The following is a 22,363-nucleotide window of genomic DNA, read 5'->3' on the forward strand; positions in this document are numbered from 1 at the left end:
TTTGTGCGTTGCAAAATGTTACCTTCGAAATATTATACATATTTGTTTATTATTGAAATAAGTCAAAATAGTATTTTGAAATACGCACCCGATCCCCCATTCATTAAAGAATTTATGTTCATAGTTCATATTTGTAAATTTAAATGAATTTGTTTATCAGTAGAGTCGATTTAAAATTAACTAATAACATTAAATAATTGTACAATAAATAATAGTACAATTGTACAATCTGATACAATTTTTCTAATACATGACTAAATTAATAATGCGTTTCAATAAAAAAGAATTTAATGTTTTCGGATGTAAATATATGTGTATGTACAAGGTATGTAGTAATAATATATTATACATATTTGCTTATATAAAAAAATTTGAGAAATCTTCTTACGTAATCAGCGATTTCTTACAAAATTTTTATAAAGTTTAAGATCATTTAGAACTATAATACATATAACTTACATTTATTAGTTTTAATTCTATTTAAAATTAAAAGCAGAAGAACTATAATATTCCATTGTAACTTATATGTTATGAATGATTATATTAAATATAAATATTACAAATGCACACCGATACCGAATAAAGGTTTTCCATTTAGAAAAATCATTTAAATTTACATTTGCACATTCATGCCTGTACGTACATACGAGGTCCGTCAAAAAATAAGGTGAATTTTCAATTTCGCGGGCTACGTACATTCGATTATCGATTTCTTTATTTTGTTATGTTGGTACACTTGTCCCGAACTAATGTTCTCAGTTTTAGCTACTATGAATATAGCATATTTATTTTGTTTGCGAGAAGCATAAAAGTACGATGTGTTTTTCGTGTTCGATGATTTCCTGCTGTCGAAAAAACGTATCAAAGAATTTGCATTACATTTTGTGGAAAAAGAATTTGAAATGTTGACAGTGACATACGGTGAGTGTACATTGAGTCAAAGATATGTTCACAAGTGGTACAAGCTGCGAAATTTGAAAATTCACCTTTTTTTTAACAAACCTCGTTGTATGTGTAAATAAGCTCTTTTTTATAAATGGTAGGAATACGTGGAAATTTGTTAAAGTAGCATTGGTGAAATAAAGGAATGCTTGACATTTTGATTTCGAGACAATATTTGGCACATATTTTTTTTAATTCGAAGCTTCCGATACTAACAGATTGCTTTAACTTAGCATTGGCGAAATAATCTAAATGTTCTCATTCATTTTAGTCAACTTATGTTATTTTAACATATTGCCACATATAGGATTGCTACTTCAAAGTTTTATACTTATACATATGTACATTTAAATGCATACATATGTATATAAAGCTTCAAATGGTTTAGAACCAATATAAGTTGTACTACTTTCTGGTATTAAAAGTAATATGTAGAAGAAGTAAATAACTCGACTTCAATTATTTTCAAACTTCATATATACTACTCTCAAACTTTACGTATTATATCTTCTTTTAAATGTTCAGTATTGTTATTTTGGCTAAGGAACAAATTAAATGTAATTCCCATATAGCCAGTAAAAAAATATCGTTGTGCATGTAAGTAATTAGTTTACAATATATTCATAAAGAAACGCAAATATTTTGGTAGTAGCAGATAGGTAACTCAATCGGAAGATTTTCTATGGATGTTACAAATTAAACTATATTTTTTAATGTTTTTATCCAATGATTTGATGTCCCGGTGGAACACTACACCCTTCCTGTTGGCCAATTCTGGTCGATCGCCTGCTTCAAGCGGTCTAGTTGATAGATATTCAATAAAAAGATTTTCTATCGATGTTACAAATTAAACTATATTTTTTAATGATTTTATCCAGTGATTTCTGTATTAACACTATATATCGATAAAATTGAATGCCTATTCAAGGTCACTGTATCAATTGAAGAAGTCCGAAGATTTCCATAACGTGAGTTATTTTCTTTCGGATTACCATATTTTGCTTCTATTGTAGTCGATTTAGGTTGTTCCTATTTGCGACGACGTCCTTTATTTATAGGATTGTTGTCTTCCAATGTATCCATAACTTTTTCGGAGGTACTTTCAGTACTACCCCTTTTTAAATTTTGCAGGCAATTTCCCTCATTAGAATCGGAGTTGGATTTTAGTGCAGATATAAGAAATCTCAATTGCATTAAATGTGATGCTGTTATTCGAGGATTGCTACAGTTTTCTAACCATTTAAGAAATTGTTCACCATGATTTATGGCTTCATAGTCTTCATCTTCTTTTTTAAATGATGCTAATTTTAAGCGTTCTTCCTCATCTGTTTTATTAGAGTGGTTATTGTTATTGACGTTATCATCGCTGCAATTTTGATTATTATCGCTTCCATAGCTGGCATTAGAATCACTGATACATCCATCATCGTCTGCTCCTTCGACACTTGTCGGCGTAGTGGTTTTGCTTAATGATATCACGGATGGATTATTATTGATTTTGTATAATAAATTGTCCAAAACGTCTTTGCAATCTGACATATTAGTACCGCAGTCTTCCGCTTCTTCATTGTAAAGGGGAGAGTTGGGAACTTCTGTTGATAATTGCTCGTTTGGACTATGTGCTGGAGTGGGAACTAGACTTTCTTCTGTATTAGGGCTTGGTGATGTACTCCGAGCTTGTGGTGTTGGTGATGGCGATGTAGCTGTTGAATTATTTTTTATCGTGCGAGATGATAGGTCTTCAGGTTTGTTTAAAGAATCTATATTTTCTATATGGGCATTGTTAAGAATTGCTGAATGTTCCATTGAACAGCTATCAATATTTTTTGTTAGTTGAGTAAAAAGAATTCTTTCCAAATGTGAATTTTGAGTTGATACATTAGATGTCGATGTGGTAGTTTCAATATCTGTGGGAATTGTCACATTGGAAGACGATTGATGTGGTTGTGTTATAGGTGGACCATGAAGAACAGCAGCAGTAGCTGGTGCTAATGAGTTAAGACTAGCGCCCAAAGCTTTACACCAGTTAAGCCATGCGGTGTTTTTATCATCCAAATTAGTGCAGGGCGTCGACGACGGGGTAATGGATCCAGAAATATTTAATGGTGTATTGATATGAAGTTTCGCTGATTGCTGTGGTGTTGAAGATCGTAACGGTGGACTCGATGAACCCATTGGCGGGGCTATTGGTGATGGATAGAGATTACTAAGTCCCAGCATAGCTTGCTGAGACTTCAACCAATAAAGTAACGGGTCATCTGATAAAATAGAAAGCGATGGTGCGAGTGATGGGCTAGGACATTTAATTTTGCGTTTATTGTTATCTTCATTTAGGCGGAGGTTCAGTCCATAGCAAGATTCACCAGAAGGCGATGTTGGTGACTTTTGTTTCGCCCAATTTTTAACAGTCAACCCCTGTTGCCGATCTCCACATTCACTTCGGGGGCTTTCCAATTGTGGTTGAGGTTTTGTTTTCACATTACGTAATGTGCTTGCTGTAGCGCCTAAACCATTCAGACTGGACATTGCTGCCAATCCAGGGTTTAGTTGTGCTAATATATTTAGATTTGATGTAAGTTCATTGAAACTAATTGCTAGGGGTGATTGAGTCAGTCCAGATAGCCCCGAAAGCTGGGATAGACTTGTTAGGGGGCTTATAGCAGCAATTGCGGGATCTGATTGACGTGATACGTCGGCGCCAAAGCTTTTGTTCTTTACAGCACCGCTGAAAGCAATAAAGTCCGTGGACAAACCATTGAAACTAACCTCTGAAAGCGTTTTATTTGACGCATATTCCAGACCATTTAACGAAGATCGTTTGTACATCATATCATCATATTTGATTTTATTAGAATAATTGAATGGCAAGGAACTACCGTCCAATTTTTGACGTTTTTCAGGAGGACCTACTAAAATTCCAGCCGATGTTCCCAGCTTTTCAGCCAATGAATCGGCTGTTATTTTATCAGTTTGCCGTGACATAAAACGCAGCTTATCCTCGTTTTTGCACCACCCACGTAATGTGGATTCTGGGACGCCGATATCACGTGCCACCGATGCCTTTGACTCTCCATCATGAATTCGTTGAATAGCATTGATTTTATCACTCGGAGTTAAACTACGCAATGGGCGTTTGCCCTTTGTACTCATCCGAATATTCATATGGGAATAGCTGGAGATATCCAACTTTAGACCGGTGTCGAACAGTTTGAGTTCTGCAAAAGAGAATATATACGAATTAGATTCTCCAAAATGATATCTATATTAAATTGTTAAACAAATAGTTGTAGATTTTTCATACATTCATCAGTACACCTAGATATGCAAAAATTCTAATTCGCTGTCTGAAGGCATATAATATGTTTGCTATATACAAGGGTTGTTTCCTCGTCAAAAGTGAACATAACAGCAGGGTTGCCACAGAGACACTACCCCCATCCAATAGAAACGCACCGCACTTTGAAATTACTTAAGTTTTACGACATACCGCATGAGTTTTGGATGCATACAAAGCCGCGCTACTCTTCTTATATATTATGTAAATATGTTAAACCGTTTTTCATGAACGCGGTTCCTCACATAGGTGTGCAAGTATATGCAAAGTGGTATAAATATAACAGTTTTATTTTGTCAGGCAGTCATTGGTACTAGCTTCGCTACATCAAAAGTAACGCCCGCTGCTCTACCTTATCTAAATAACGCTGATACGCAGGCATGTTGTGTTACTTTTAAGTGGAGGAAAGACAATGCGACACACTGAAATGGAAAATGCTAATTGGTGCGCTTCCTTCGACACCGAATTGTATAGAAGCGTAGTCACGAATGAGGGAATCATGCATCTCCTCGCGGAATCACGAATAAGCAACAAGCAAAATTTCATCGGCTCTACGTCGGTTGCTTGTGAGTCGCGTTTATGCACGTGACTAAAGATTTATGATTTGTTTACCTGTACGCTCATTGTTGCCAAAGAGATATACAACCCTAACACAATACGAAGAGCGCAACATGTTTGTACGATTTCGTTCGTTAACCAAGCTGTATGGTGCAGCTCACAGTGAGATCATTGAAACACATCATGAAAACAGGTACGCACAAGGAATACATATGTCTCCCCAATTTGTTGGAAACTGTGTTGCGTTATAAAAGCCAAGCAAAAACAACAACACATTAGCTCCGCCCACAAATGTTAAGAGAGCTTAAGCAGGAGCTGGTTATTGTTTTTAAAGTAACGAGTGGGAAATCAACATGTAATGATAGGATACGTAATTTATTAACATAAGAGAAATTTGAAATAAGAGTGTAAATATCTCTTGGATAGAAATAACATCCAAAGAGAGTTTTTGAAAGAGTACATTTTTATACTCTTAAATGTAAAATGCGGGCATTTTTTTGCTAACTAGTTTTTTGCATGTTATTATAAACAAATTCATAAATTCATAATCAAATCATATTGGTAATAACACTGCACAATACTCGGATGGGTAACGAATATTTTCCAGGAGATTGAGACATAAGTAAAAAATAATAATTTTCCAATTATCGAAGTTAGCCTCTAAAATCGAAATATTTGCTTTCGAAGTTTGAAAAAAGGTTTATTAAAATTATAATTAATTACATTTAACTAAAATTCCAAAATATTGATGTAACCTACATTAACTTCTTTCGATGGTGTATAAAATTTTTCAGTCAAGCTTATATGACAGATGATATAAGAGGTCAAAGTTGGATGTACGAAAAAAATAAAAAAGTATGTTTGAATTAGAATATATATACCAAAAATATATTTAAAAACAACAAGTAAGGAAGGGCTAAGTTCGGGTGTAACCGAACATTTTATACTCTCGCAATTTATTGATGTAATTTTATAAAGACAACACAATATTGCCATATATTCGGCATAAAGTTCATTAGAATAACGAAAACCAATATAAATAGTATATGGGGACTGAGGTAATTCCTAAACCGATTTCACTCGTTTTCACCACCAAGATACAATGTATCGAAGACTATACGATCACTTAATTTAATATTACTTATAATTAGGTATATAGGATCTGGGGGAAATTATGACCCGATTTTTACCATTTCAGGTACAGAGAGAAACTGTTATAAGAAAAAAATTCAGAGGGAATGAATTACATTAAAATATCTGAGGGATTTACCTATATTTTCGGTGAAAAATTAACCTTAGGCACTGAGTTCTTCATGCTTGATATCAGGGGCCTTGAAAAGTCATGGTCCGATTTTGACAATTTTTCCACAAGTGATGTCACAGCTCAAATACAGTATTTGTGTAAAGTTTTATTCCGCTAGCTTCATTGGTTCCTTATGAATACATTATAAAGTGAACGAATCAGATGGAATTCAAAATTGGGTTATATGGGAAGTAGACGTAGTTGTGAACCGATTTCGCCCATATTCCACCCGTGTCATCAGGGTGTCAAGAAAGTGTTATGTACCGAATTTCATTGAAACCAAAAACCAAAAACAAATAAGTAACATATTTTAAAATTGTTCCAGTTTTTTATACTCTCGCAACCTGTTGCACAGAGTATCATAGTTTTGTTCACATAACGGTTGTTTGTGTCACCAAGAAATATAAGAGTTAGATATGGGGTTATATATACATAAATGATCAGGATGACGAGTAGATTTGAAATCCGGATGTCTGTCCGTCCGTCTGTCCGTCTGTCCGTGCAAGCGATAACTTGAGTAAAAATTAAGATATCTTAATGAAAGTTGGAACACATGTTCCTTGGCATCCTGAGGAGGTTGCTTTCGAAAATGGGCAAAATCGGTCCACTGCCACGCCCACAAAATGGAGGAAACCGAAAACCTATACAGTGTCATAACTAAGTCATAAATAAAGTTATGAAAATGAAATTTTGAACATAGGATCCCATTAGGGAGGGGCACATTTGGATGTAATTTTTTTGGAAAAGTGGGCGTGACCCCGCCCTCAAATAAGTTTTTTGTATATAACTCGCAAACCAATAAAGCTATATAAGCCAAACTTTCTGCAGTCGTTTTTTTAGCCATTTCCTTATACAGTCCAAAAATGAAAGAAATCGGATAATAACCACGCCCACCTCCCATACAAAGGTTAGGTTGAAAATTACTAAAAGTGGGTTAACTCCCTAACGAAAAACGTCAGAAACACCAAATTTTACATAAGAAATGGCAGAAGAAAGCTGCACTGAGATTTTTTTACAAAATGGAAAATGGGCGTGGCGTCGCCCACTTATGGGTCAAAAACCATATCTCAAGAACTATTCGACCGATTTCAATGAAATTCGGTACATAACACTTTCTTGACACCCTGATGACACGGGTGGAATATGGGCGAAATCGGTTCACAACTACGTCTACTTCCCATATAACCCAATTTTGAATTCCATCTGATTCGTTCACTTTATAATGTATTCATAAGGAACCAATGAAGCTAGCGGAATAAAACTTTACACAAATACTGTATTTGAGCTGTGACATCACTTGTGGAAAAATTGTCAAAATCGAACCATGACTTTTCAAGGCCCCTGATATCAAACATGAAGAACTCAGTGCCTAAGGTTAATTTTTCACCGAAAATATAGGTAAATCCCTCAGATATTTTAATGTAATTCATTCCCTCTGAACTTTTTTCTTATAACAGTTTCTCTCTGTACCTGAAATGGTAAAAATTGGGTCATAACTTCCCCCAGATCCCATATACCTAATTATAAGTAATATTAAATTAAGTGAGCGTATAGTCTTCGATACGTTGTATCTTGGTGGTGAAAACGAGTGAAATCGGTTTAGGAATTACCTCAGTCCCCATATACTATTTATGATGATTTTCGTTATTCTATTGAACTTTATGCCGAATATATGGGTCGAATTGTGTTGTCTTTATAAAATTACATCAATAAATTGCGAGAGTATAAAATGTTCGGTTACACCCGAACTTAGCCCTTCCTTACTTGTTTTTATATAAATTTTTTTTTATATAAATTTTTTTTTTATATAAATTTTTTTTTATATAAATTTTTTTCAAAGATCCTACTTTGACCCTTTTTAGCAGCTGTCATATAAGTAGGGATGCAAACATCGTGAAATGAAATATCGATGGTTCGATGTATCGATGTTTCTTCAAAACCCATCGAAATCAAAAACATCGACCATTAAAACATCGATACATCGAAACATCGATGTATTTTTGAACTTTTTTAACTTATTTTAAATTTAGTGTGAAAAGCTAAGGGATACAGAAGCAGAAATAAATGCAATGTAGTACGTCTTAAGTTCATACATTTTATTTCACTTAGCATTATATGTCTGTTAAAGTTTTTTCTCAATAAATAACAGAATTTCAAAACAACGACATGGGAAGTTTTTTCACTGTCATTTCTTTTCGATTTTACTTCTGCGTGATAGTTGCCCTGGGTTTAGAAAACAGTCGCTTACTAGCCACTGAAGTGGCCACAATGTGTAAATATTAATAAGCCTATTTATACAACTCCGGAAGCACAGTATTCATGTCAATCCAGACTCTATTGGCTTCTGATTGGTAGGGGTAACAGCCGAGATACACTTTCTCTTCAACCTTCCGTCCCTGCAATTTTAGATAAATTTGACAGCCTACATTTCACCTTTTGGTGGACCAAATATTTATTCTGGTTCCAAATATCAAACGAGTATTCTGTTTCACACTCATCCGAAGATTCCGTTGTATCAACGCGATTCTTTGAACAAAAATTGAATTCCAATGTAATAAAGCGTATCCAAATAGAGGGTTTCGAGTTAATACCCGAAAAAGTGTGAAGTCAAATTTTTATATAAAACATCGACATAAAACATCGTTGAAAGTGACATTGATGTTTTTAGATTCGAGACATCGATGGCTAACATCGATGCTTTTTGACGAAAACATCGATGTTTCAAAAACATCGATACATCGTTTGCATCCATACATATAAGCTGCATCGAAAAATGATATACTCCATTGAAATAAGAAGAAAATGTACATTGTATCCATATTTTGGATTCTTCGTAATTATATATACTGAACTCCGAAAATCAGAGAATACACGATTTTTTACTCACTCACTCTTCCGGAAGTTTGATTTTACAATATATATGTGACCTGGTTTACGGAAAGGGGGCTTAGGTGTCAAAAAATCAATTTTCACTTTTTAGTTGATTCGGATGGAAGATCAGAGTTTTTTTATTTATAACAGCTGTTTCCCAGAAAACTAGTTTTCGCACGTTAGCTCCCTTTTCGTAGACCAGGTCACATATAAAGATATTTCTCGAAGTTATAGTGGAATACATATGTAAAATAATTTTATATTAACAGAAAAATACAAGGCTATTTATTGTTTTTAACAACAAGTTTGATCCAAAAATGTTGTACACTATAAAAATGATACGAAAAGGTAGCTCATATCCATATTTTTTATTTTTTAGTAACTACATCCTGTAATTAATAATAATGCCGAGTGCTATGTAGTGTAATAATATTTTATTTGATAAACACTATCAAAATATTTTACAAAGATATCAGCCAGATAATATATTAAATTGTTAAAGTTTTATTTTTGCTATCTAAATATTAAATGATTTTTTATTCAGGTTTTCATAACTTCGTTAATAAATGGAATTTGTAAGTCATTGGGAACCTCCTTTTGAGATTAAATATTTTTATGATTTATGATGTACACAAAAGCTAAAGAAAACATTAAATCAAGTAAAGGTCAATGTCAGCACATATGTATGTGTGTATTAGCAACTAAGTGACTAACCAATTTTACGCTTGAATGCACTACATACACACATATAGTACTTTTACGTAATATTTGAATGGGATAATGAGATGTTCTTACTTTCATTGTATGTACAAGTTTGTTTATACCCATACATATGCATATGTATGTAAGCGTGCTCATAAAATCTTTTTTATTACAAACTCCTTTTAGTTATAAAAGTTTCCCAAAAAGTAGTTCATAGTAGACAAAACTATTTTAAATAATTTATATATTTACATAAAGTATTCCAATAAAATAATGCAATAATTTAATTTTAAATTAATATAAACTTCAAAAATTTGGATCGTAAATGTATCTGATGGTTTGCGAAGTGATTGGAGGAAGGTAACGAAAAGCTCATATATCGAGAATAAATAGAATAATAATAGGGAAATAATAAAAAACAACAATATCATAAAATAAGTGTTTATGAACTGTAATTAAAATATTTTATCCAATTTAATAAGTTTACAAAACGTCAAAAACGTAAATGTCCATTCGAAATATATGAGCGCCTTACTAGAAGCTCAAAAAAATGAAAACACTAACATTTTTACGATTTCTTTGTTTAGAAAGAACCAAAGAGACTGCACCAATGAATTTGTAGGTGTATTAAAATGTTCCGTATACTTACGAGCATTAGTAAGTTTATTATATTTCTATTCAGCGTTAAGTACTTAAATGTGAAAATATTTATACGTATGTATAATGTACTAAGGTACCGAAACACATATGTAATAATAATGAGTGGGTAAACGAAGTACATACATTATGAATGCATAATGCATTTATTTGTGATTATATAAAAGTTTACTATCCAATGACTGTATTCGAGGCTGGCAAATAAAGGTCAACAAAGGAAACTATTTAAAACATATATGTTTGCCTTTATTCAAGTCTGGTACTTGTAGCTTTTAACGTAGTAAGTAAATGATTTTGCTCACATGTGTCGGTATAATACATATATGTATGTTATTAACGGTTCATTCATTGTATATGTGTATACGTATGATTGTAAACATGACAAAGTATATAAAAATATATGAGAACTGAAAAAATGTGTGTTAAATATGTAGCGTTTCAAAGCTTTGCCATGAGCCCATTGCTCGCTCTGATCGCCCTTGCAAAACATACACATTTGTATGTGCAAACATATTATAACATCTAGTGTGCCATATACCGATTTTTATGTGTTTTATATGCTTTGCTTGTTGTGACGAGACAATGCAATAAAAAAGAACTAAAATAAAAATACGAATCAGATGATAATTCCTTTCTCCCTTTTTCTATATATATATGGTTGCACGTAGATACATATGTATCTAAATAAATTTATTTAGTTGTGAACTGTGCTATTTACTTACTTCTCGGATTGTGAATGAAAATCAGCTGATTCTGGTGGATGAGAAAGTAATACGAATAACAGGCACTATGGAGATGCATATGTATATATATGTATGTATGTACAAGTTTGTTTATACCCATACATATGCATATGTATGTAAGCGTGCTCATAAAATCTTTTTTATTACAAACTCTCTAATTCATAAATCAGGAAACATTGCAAATCCATTTTGTACAAAAAAGAAACTATTCAATGTAAAAAAATTTTCAGGAATATGTATGTATAGTAAGGGAAATGTTATATATGCTGGTATAATCTGTTAATATAAAAATGCCTCAGTCTGAATATTTAGTGTGCATTCTAGTAATTTTCATCAGCTATCTGTTTTTGTGTCAGTTCTTTTACCTATCCCATCCTAATACATTTAGTATTTTTTATGTTTTACGATTTCATTTGAACAGATAAAAATTAATATTATACTAGTATTTTTGATTTCAAGGGTACACCACATTCGCAATATACTTTTCGGTTCACTCAGTATCGTATTAATTTCTTCATAAGTAAGTTAGGCTAATATGATTAATTAATTTAATTGTATAAAATTTTTTTCTAGGCAAAGTAAATAACAGGGGGTACCTGTTAGCTTTACACCGTATATAGAATTTTGAGTGCAAGATATGTACAGAGGTAGTCAAAATTATTTACACATCGGACGATTTTTTACAAGTTTCACACAAAATGCATTCGCTTGTTGTTGTTCTTGTCGCAGGGTAACAAAATGCTATGTTGGTGTAAACCTTGATCTATTCCTGAGCGAATACTTGTAAAGTAAATACTTTTGACTAGTGCGAGTCTTCAGTTCATTTGCGTATTTCTCCGCCATATTTCTGTCTATTCTAGCTAAACCGACTTCATTCGCTCAGGAATAGATCAAGGTTTACAACAACATAGCATTTTGTTACCCTACGACAACAAGAACAACAAGCGAAAACTTTTTGTGTGAAACTTGTAAAAAACCGTCCTATGTGTAAATAATTTTGACTACCTCTGTATATGTCCTATTCAAGACTGGCAAATTATTTAAAAAAAAATATTATACATATTATATTGAACACATTTTCTTTTTTCTTTCTATTCCAATAGGAGTTTCAGATTCCATTAGTAGTTTCAGATTCTATCAATTGTACTTCAATAAATAAATTGAATTGTACAATTTAAAATATCACGGGTTTGAAGAGTCCAAATGTCAAAAAATTTTTGTTATGTTGTTATACAGTTGTTATCAAAATAATGATTTTATCATGGATAATGGTGAAAAAAATAATGCAAATGTGAGTGGATTGTTTCCAGTTTATTTTTTTATCTTAATTAATGAGCAATGAAAAAATATAAACAAAACATAGCATATGTGAATTCTTAAAACAAATTAATTATAAAATTTTAACCAACTTGGCTTTCTCAAAATGAAAGGTATGCCAGTGATAATTCATCCAAATAACAATTAACAAATTTATCGATGGTATTTTTAAAAAGTATAATATTTATAGGAAAAACATATTAATAAGAAGAAATAGTTTGTGGCACCATATTTGTTTCATAAAACTGCAACACAGAGTTTTGTCATAGATTCCACCAATTTTTGGCATCTTTAGGGATATATGATCTCTAACCTATTTTAATAGTCTTCAAAATCTCCTTAATATTTGTGCACACCTCATTAATTACTTAAGTACTTAATTGTTTTGTTTGTCCAAAAATGTTTGACTCTATTGCAATCAAGAGACTGCTAGGAGCATTCAAACAATCATATGGCGTTATCAGTGAACCACTTCTTTGTCACTTTGCTTGTATCCTTCTGGTCATTATCTAGCTAGAAGGCCCAAACGAATTGTATTTCATCGCTGGCACAGGCAATCATAATCATAAACTCCTTCATAATTATGGCAATAACAGGTCCTTCTATGATGTCCTTGACCCAGTGCCGTAACCATTATGGTTGTTCCATCATGTATAACAATTTGTATCGGTTTTGGGTGGTCTTCTTAGATACCATCGAGAACCTTTTCCACCATACAAAAAAATTTTGGGCCCATTTGATCATAAGATTTTGTACTATTTTTCTGGCGAGTAGTAAGTTTATTTAATATAAATTTTGATAACAGATGTACACACATTCCGCCTAAGTAAGATAAACTTTTCAGTTTTATTCATTACTTCATTTGTCTGTAGCCGCTGGTTAGATATGCGTCAAGATCATAGACGATTTTTAGTTAAAAGCTCATAATTCGTTCCTTTTTCGTGAATTCTTGGCCAAAGCGATACTGTACTGATTCTCTATCCTCGATATTCCCAAACATGTCTCCATGTGACATCTGACCATGTGTATTATGAAGTTGCCGGCTAGATGGAAACAGATTATCGAACTAAACGGCGCATTTTTGAAATAAATCCGACCACTGTTGTTATAAAGCATTGAATAAAGAGCAAAAAAGCGGAAGGGAGATATTTGCTAACCTCTTCTTCTTCGCTGGCAACGAACAACTCAGGGCTTCTCTGGCCCCACATTTCCAACAGATTGAACTCTTGTCAACCCTTCGACTGCAATATCTATACGCGTAGCTTGGAGGAGTTGTTATTATGCTACAGCTACATGATTTTCTTCGTAAGGACCACCGCCAGCTTTGTTGAAGCCTTAGTGATCGAATGACGAAATTTCAAAATTGAAAGTGTATATTCGAAAACGAAAATCGTGATCCGAAAACAAAAAATACAAGAATTTCGTTCGTTAATGAGCTCTGCGATTTGGGCTCTGGTGTTCGTTCTATTGTTGGTGTATTATTGCCATACATATTTTTTTTACAGGTAACAGGTTTTTAGCTACGGGTTATATAGGTTTTGACAGCTCACACACGTTTCATTTCTTGTGTCACTGTCAAACTTCTTCAGTTTGGCTTATAATTTATATAGCCTTATAAACGAACAACCCTTGCAAATTATAGAGCTTTATATTCAGATTTTTTTTGTGGAGCCTGCGACAAGTCTGCTTCAATTGACGCACTTGAAGCCGCGTCGCATTGTAAGATGCCGACCGAATTTTTGCACATTGGACTTAGAGGATGGAGCATTGGAGACGAAACGGCTGGCAACATTTGCGTGAAATAATATTTAAACATTAAATTATAACGACTATCGATTTAAATAAAGGTTTGTGCCTTCTTCTGTGTTTTTAATTTAGCTCTTAAACAACAACGACATAATAAACAATTGCATTTCTACATTTATAAAAATGTTTGACGTCGAAAACGTCGAATATACTTCATATGTTCATATTTCATATCACTACAATGTAAACTAAGAACCGTAAGAATATTTTACATATACAGTGTCCGACAAAGTTATGTATACTCTATGAATGTTAACACCAAAACGATTATATATTTTAAGCAGTGAAATTTATCACTTTTATTGTTTTTCTAATTTGCTTATGGGTATATTGCATTAAAAAAATTAAATTTAAATATTGTACATTTGAAATATTTGTTGCAAAACACGCGATCATTTGAAAAAGGCAATTATTTAACAACGACAAAAGTATGAATACCCCTATGTATTATAATGTTAGCTCAATATTTGGTATTGGCATGGGGTTAATTACAGTCAAAAGACTTTGAGACATGCTGTCTGCCAAGTTCAGAAGAAGTGGTTCTGGTATGTTTTCCAAGGAGTCCTTCAATCTATTTAAAATGTCTCATTTATTGGGATGACTTTCTATCGGTCGAGCTTATCATTTAAATATTGCTATAAATGCTTAATAAAATTTAAGTCAGAAGTTTGGGCAGGCCATAGTAGGAGCTCTGTTGATATTTGATCGAAACATTCTTCCTACACCAACTTGTATGTTTGGGCTCATTATCCTGCTGGTATATAAAGTATCTTCCAAGTACATTTTGGGCTGAGGGCTCTAAATTTATACTCAGCATCACTCCGTAGGACTCTCAAGGCATTTGCCTTAGATTAATACCAGATTTGATAGACTATTGTAGTTACAGCAATCCCAAACTAAACTATTTTCCTATTTAAATGCCAATATTGCCACGGTATACATACTTTTGTTGTGTGTAATTCTTCAAAGCGTCTTCATTCTGCAAGCAAAACAAAAGCTAACGGTAAATATCATACCATAATTATTTGGTAGCTTATAGTATCTACATATGTATTTTTTGTTGCTGAACTCTTGAAAGAAATACAGTGTAACTTCTATAACTCGAATCACCATAATCGCACCTTTCTGCTCTCATCGTCTGAACCACTTTTCATTTACATAATTCGAGGTAGACAGACTTCAAGTTATAGAATTTTTCATTAAAACATTAATTTCTCAAAGGCAGTAAAATATAGATTAGTACCCAGTTTTATTTATTTACTTCGCATAACGTTTTATTTAAACACGTTAAAACATGTATTCTGAATTTTGTTTGTTGCAGTTTACTATTGTTTGGCTATTGACGTTTGTATTCCATGCCTTTGTTACTTGATTTATGCAATTCATAAGTGTAATATCATTATTTTTGTTCGCCTCCATAAAATATAGAGGGACTTTTCTAAAATTCTACCTCGATAGAAAAATTTTAAATTTTGTATTATGTCCTAACCAAAAAGTTCAATTTATGGAAGGAAATTTGTATGAAATTTGTCTTCTAAACGCTATTGGCAATTCAAGTGTTCGAGTTATAGAGATCTTCGAGTTATAGAAGTTACACTGTATTCAAATAATAGTGAAAAATGTGGTGGGGTATCCATAATTTTGTCGGATACTGTATATAAGACTTTTTAATGGTTAGCTTTCCATGAGACTTCCTTACTTCAAAAAAAAAATCGAATACATTAGAGTGGGAATGGCCTTTATAGGGTTGTTCAAACATTACTGTAAAAATACTTCACCCCTGCAAAGTGTAAAGACCTAAATGCAATTAGTATTTTACCAAAAACCTTTAATACGCTTAATAATTGTTATCAGTATAAAATGCGAAAGACATTGTTCTCGATGTTTCGACTTATAACCAAGACTGCTTCCCAATTAATTTTCCCAGTTTTCAACAAGTAAAAACTTTTTTTTTACTTGAAACGACTGATATTAAATGTGTGACACAATTAATATTAGAAAAAGTAACATATGTATATACCCAAATACCCCTCTTCATATCAGTATGCTAGAATATGCAGAAACTATCCGTTAGAAGCAATTGGTAGTTTTTAGAGTCCGACCGATTAATCGGCCTTGGCATCGGCATCGGTTGTTTGTAAGTCATAAAACTAAACGAGTTATATACAGTATACTCTCGAAAAGTAAATTCTCAGAAAGTAAATAATCGCGGAAAAGTTAATCACCTTTAAGATTACACATGCACCTCGAAAAAGTAAATTTTTTAATTTACTTTTCAGAGAGTGTGATAAAAAATTCGAAACGAAGCAAGCAGCGTTTTTTACGATGTTGCAAAAACACTTACTCTCTTGTTTATCGCGCCTTTTTAGTAAATAAACTCTCCTACTTGATCCACTGGTTTAAAAATTAAAACGATGCAAATCAGGTGTCAGACTTTTTGAATTGTCGTACAAAAATGGTCAGAAAATATATTGCAAAAGAAAAAAAAACAAAAGAATATTCAAGATTTTTTCTCTTCATAGTAAATACATATGTATGTATGTAAATGTAAATATGTTTTTCATGTAAATCCATATGTTTTATTGAAGCAAATAAATGAATGATTTTTTTAAGTTTAAAAATGCATTTAATATTATAAAAACAGATAATTTATGTATATATCTGGAAAAGTAAATTATTCGAAAAAGTAAATTACCCAAAATACCAATCGATTTACTTTCCGAGAGTATACTGTATATGAAAATGATCAGGATGACGAGTGGAGTTGAAATCCGGATGTCTGTATCCGTTCTGCAACGGATAACTTGAGTAAAAATTGAGATATCTTAACGAAACTTGGAACACGTATTCCTTGGCATCCTGAGGAGATTGCTTTTGAAGATGGGCAAGATTGGACCATTGCCACGCTCACAACATGGCGAAAACCAAAAACCTATAAAGTGTCATAACTAAGTCATAAATAAAGTTATAAAAGTAATATTTGGAAAAAAGGATCGCACTAGGAAGGGACATATTTGGATGTAATTTTTTTGGGGAAGTGGGCGTTCCCCCGCCCCCAAATCGGTTATTTGTTTATATCTCGCAAACCAATAAAGCTATATAAACCAAACTTTCTGCAGTCGGTTCTCTTACGTACCCCACCACACACCATGAAAATAGTTGAAATCGGATAAAAACCACGCTTCCTAACGTCCCATACAAAGGTTAGGTAGAAAATTACTAAAAGTGGGTTAACTCACTAACGAGAAACGTCAGAAACACTAAATTTTACAGAAGAAATAGCAGAAGGAAGCTGCACTCAGATTTTTTTACAAAATGAAAAATAGGCGTCGCATCGCCCACTTATGGGTCAAAAACCATATCTCATGAACTACTCGACAGATTTCAATGAAATTCGGTATATAATATTTTCTTGACACCCTGATAACAAGGATAAAAAAAATGGGCGAATTCGGTTCACAACCACGACTACTTTACTTATAACTTAATTTTGAATTCCATCTGATTCCTTCAACTTATAATGTATACATAAGGAACCAATGAAGATAGCGGAATAAAACTTTACACAAATAGTGCATATCATATCTGGCTTCACTTGTGAACAAATTGTCGAAAACGGACTATAACTTTTCAAGGCCCCAGATATCGAACATCAGCGCCAAAGGGTAAATTTTAACCGAAAATATGGGTAAATCTCTCAAATAATTTAATGTAATTCAGAGGAAATTGTTTTCTTCTAATAGTGTGTCACTTTTCCTAAAAATTATGAAAATCGGGTCATAACATCTCCTCGCACCCATATACCCATAATTATAGGTTTTTCAAAAATATCATCTCCTAGCTCTATATAGGTTATAGGTTTTTTAAAAATACGGTGGGCTTTATTCCGCATACATGCATTGGTTAATATATGTATGAGATATCTTAGCAAATTTAAGTGAGCCTATATTGTGGATATAGTGAAATCGGTTCAGGAATTACCTCAGCCATTATATTCTATATATGCTGATTTTGGTTATTGTATTAAACTTTATGCCGAATTTATGGGTAAATTTGTGTGTTATGTAAATAAAATTTCTGTAATAAATTGCGAGAGTATAAAATGTTCGGTTGCACCCAAACTTAGCCTTTCCTTACGTGTTTTTGTTTTACATTTATTATTACATTATTTAGAATGATCCAATTTATTTCAAATATTCACTGTTTTGTTCAACGACTTGTTGTGATTTTGAAGCTAATTTCATAATGCCACTCATATAGAAATCCTTGTTGCTATTGGCAAAAACTGGGAGAGTATATTTTTAAAAATTTCTCTTGAAACAAATTTTCATTAATCTGTGTCAGTTTTGGAACGAGACATGCGAACATACCTATAAAGCCGACTTGAAACACGCCCTCCAAACAGAACGGAATTAAATTGCTCCAAACTATACAAATAAATTGGTAGAATCCATGCTGAACCTAATGAAAGTAGTTATTGATAGTAAGAGGCATCCCACAAAGTACTAATTGACATAAAAATTTAGTTGCAATGTATTTTGTTCGAGTTATAGAAGTTTTCATTAAAACAAATAATTTTTCAAAAAGTTGTAAAATATAGAATTATACAGAGTTTTATTTATTTACTTGGCATAAAGTTTTATGTACATACATTAAAACCTGTATTATATAATATTATTTGTTGCAATTTGCTATTGTTTGGCTTTTGACTATTTTAAAATTCTGCCTCGATAGTGGATAGTGGATAGAATTTTAAAACTTTGGAAATGTTCGATTTATCGAAGGAACTGTGTATGAAATTTAACTTATATTGCCAATTCAAGAGTTCGCTAGGATCCAATCCATAAATATTGTTTCACAACCGCAAAATAAAATTGAAAAATTAATTTTAATTTGAAAATATATATTTTTTACTTTTGCGATGACATTTGCTAAGGTTTTACTTTTACAATTTCTTCCATATCTGGACTCATTTACAGAAACATACACACAATTAAAATTAATAACACTATATCTATAAAAAAATAACGTAAAAGTAATAATTTCCAGTTTATGGGAATATTTCTGATTTTTATTTTTTAGTGGGAAATGCACAAATGGTACAAAAGTGGGTATATTTTAATTTTGACTTTAATAAATTGAAATATAAGACTTACCGTTAATTTGAAACAGTTCGAAGAATGAAAGAGTTGTTGCTTGAAAGCAATTCCTTATTAATATATTTCACTTGGTCACCTTTAATTTCTGTCAAATTACAAACACATCAGTACAAAACGTAATATACACACAACAGCGTACAACAATTATATTGACTGCATGTAAGTATCATAACACAAATACCATAAGCAGTGTAGTCATTGGTGACTTTAGTGCAACAGTTTTCTTTGCAAACAATTTAATAAATAAGGTATATCGCCACTAACTCCACTTATAATAAAATTGCGAATATATTTGTATAGGTACCCAATCAAAGTTGGACAATTGGATAATTGTAAAATTTCACTTTAATACATACATATGTATAACGTTACATGGTACATATATAGTGATGCATACGTACTTGCTCTTTTTAAATTACTAATAATCACAAATTCACTGAAATTAAGTTTTAGTAATTTTACACTTTTCTTATTGTTTGTCACTTCGCGTATTCTTAAGGAAGAATGAAGGAGTAATGTCCACAACGTGGAGCAGCACATTTATTTATGTTGGTCGTATATTTGTCACCTTTTATGCCTTCACCGTGGCGCTGTTGTCTCGTCCGCGTGTCCAAAGGATGTGATTGTGTTTCCGTTCAACGGTGCTTTGCGAACCTTCGAATATGAAAAGCGTACCGGCAAGGCGACAAATTGTCGCGAGTGTAAATACGGCTCAACAACTATGAGCGCGAGCGCGACTACGAACGCGAGTGTCGCTGAACTGGACCTAGTGAGCGACGAAGTTTAATTTTAGCGGCGAAAGTATTTGAATTTGCACAAATTTACCGCCACCATCACGGTCGTCGCCGAAACTACCGCCTTATTGTGCGACAGTGTAGGTGCGTTCAAATTTACTATTAACGGATACAACATGGTTATGAGCACGTGTACATATTCGCGAGTGTTTCTGTGTGTGTTTTTAATATATGTATATTAGAATGTGTGCGGGCACATATTCTTATGCAAGTGTATGTGTTTTTGCGCGTGTTTGTAGTGTTTCATTTCTTGTTTTGGGCATTTGGTCAGTTGCGCGCGCTCTTGACCAAGCTGAACCAAGCTACAGGGAAACCACACCACCGATTGCAGTGACAGCCAAAAATGTAATGATTAATAGGCGAGCGACGCGTAACGTAGACGAGCGACAAAGATGGCAACGTCGTAGCCAGCTGGCAATCAGCAAGAAGAAGACAGTAAAGAAGGTAATCCGCTGACCGTATCGGACAATTGCGCGTCTGCACGGGTACAATTTCGCTGTTGTGTCCTGTCAACCATACACTCGCACAAACGGCGTACATACATACGTTGATATCTGCAACCACACATACCCTAATAAGATGTGAGCATACATACTATTACTCATGTATGTATGTGTAAATGTGTGATGCTATGTACATATGTATGCATGTCCACTTATGCATCCATACCTTCTTTTCAACAAACACATGTATGTATATACATACATATGTACATATATATATATGTATGTACATATTGGCAAAGTGGTGGTCATTGTCACAATTCTGACACTCAGCAACGCTATCCTTTGCATCCTTCTTCCTTCTTAACGGTACCCATTGTGGCGTCAACGACGGCTGCGAGGACAAAGAAGACGATTGCGATAACTGCTGCTACGACTTTGACTTCGACAGAGACTGCGACTACTATGCTGTCGGACAATACGAACACACACGTATAAACCTACGGGTACATGTGCTCAGATGTAGGTATACTTGTATATGTATGGATATGAATGAATAACAGGCCTATTTCTTGACTAGGCAAGCTTGGCTGTCGTGAGCGGTTGGTAGGTTGAATATATGGATCAATACATGTAGCATGCGCTTATTTAGAAAGTATAAGATGTATTTTGATACTAGTGTATATGATATATACATACATATGTACATATGTGTACCAGTGTCTACTTCGCACGACTGCCCTATGGGTAAACGCGGGTTTGCGTAGAGACAAGTACTGTAGTATGATGAGATTAACAACTGAGCATGGTGCGATATGCGAATGCGTTTTTACGTTGAACTCGTGTTTGGTAGAAATTTGGTGGTGGTCATAAGGGAACAGGGGGTGTGTGTCTTAATAGGAAGACGTGGGTCAGCTTTACGTTTGTGTGTTTGCACGCAACAGTGTAAAAACTTATGTATGTATGTACGTACACATACGTATGTAGAGATTCTGCAAACTGAACATGCAAATGTATACATGCACATAATTGAGTGTTCTATTGTTAATGCATGTATGTATGTAGGTAGAATATGTTTTATATGTATTTGGTACACATGACTTGACCAAAACGGGTGAAATTCAGGAAACGACATAAAAGCAGAATGGAAATGAATATAAAGACAAAGGCGGACAAGATTGAAAAAATACCAAAGACCAAGACGGTGGCTTCTACATCAATGAGTGATTGTAGAATACTTATACATTCATATGCAAAAGTGAGCAAAAGCAAAAACCCAGCAAGAAAAAACAGCAAAGTTATTAATTTTAGAAGATGCAAACAGATAAACAAATATTAACAAACAAAAGTATTTTTGGATAACCAGAATTTTTAAGAAGTTATCGAAATCTCCCCAGATATCGACTATAATGATTAACATTATATACCTGTCGGGTATATGCATATGTATATACAATTATTAGCGTGGAAATTTAGGTATATTACCAATGCTGTAACATCTCGCTAGGCAGGAATATGGCAGACAATGCATAAATTATTTGTATATACATATACATATATATACACCAATAGGGAAATCTATCATTAAATTTGTAATTCAACTAATAACTCTACTTAACTACTTGATCATACTTTCATCGGATCGATTAAAATGATCTTAAGGGGTTAGGGGTAGTCAGGATTTTCAATTTTTTATTTTTTTTTTGCATTTTCGTTAAGTGTAATATCTTAAAA

At 33.1% G+C, this 22,363-nt stretch overlaps 2 protein-coding genes across 5 annotated transcripts in view; one reads left to right on the forward strand and one right to left on the reverse strand.

Annotated features, from left to right (window-relative positions):
* The window catches only part of LOC105220550 (coiled-coil domain-containing protein lobo-like), a 441,384-nt gene that overhangs the window by 216,364 nt on the left and 202,657 nt on the right, over positions 1–22,363 (forward strand). The window lies entirely within an intron of this gene.
* LOC105219781 (protein distal antenna) lies at positions 251–20,690 on the reverse strand. The gene is made up of 2 exons (XM_011196084.3): positions 19,390–20,690; positions 251–4,157 (listed from the first exon to the last, which is right to left on the reverse strand). Exon 2 carries the CDS (start codon positions 4,102–4,104, stop codon positions 1,972–1,974), a length of 2,133 nt encoding a protein of 710 aa, XP_011194386.1. The 5' UTR covers positions 4,105–4,157; positions 19,390–20,690; the 3' UTR covers positions 251–1,971.

This window comes from Zeugodacus cucurbitae, chromosome 2 (assembly GCF_028554725.1).
Source record: "Zeugodacus cucurbitae isolate PBARC_wt_2022May chromosome 2, idZeuCucr1.2, whole genome shotgun sequence".
NCBI lineage: Eukaryota > Metazoa > Arthropoda > Insecta > Diptera > Tephritidae > Zeugodacus > Zeugodacus cucurbitae.

Excerpts from the sequence above, each read along its gene's own strand:
- LOC105219781 (XM_011196084.3), bottom strand. The coding sequence starts at position 4,104 with ATGAATATTCGGATGAGTACAAAGGGCAAACGCCCATTGCGTAGTTTA.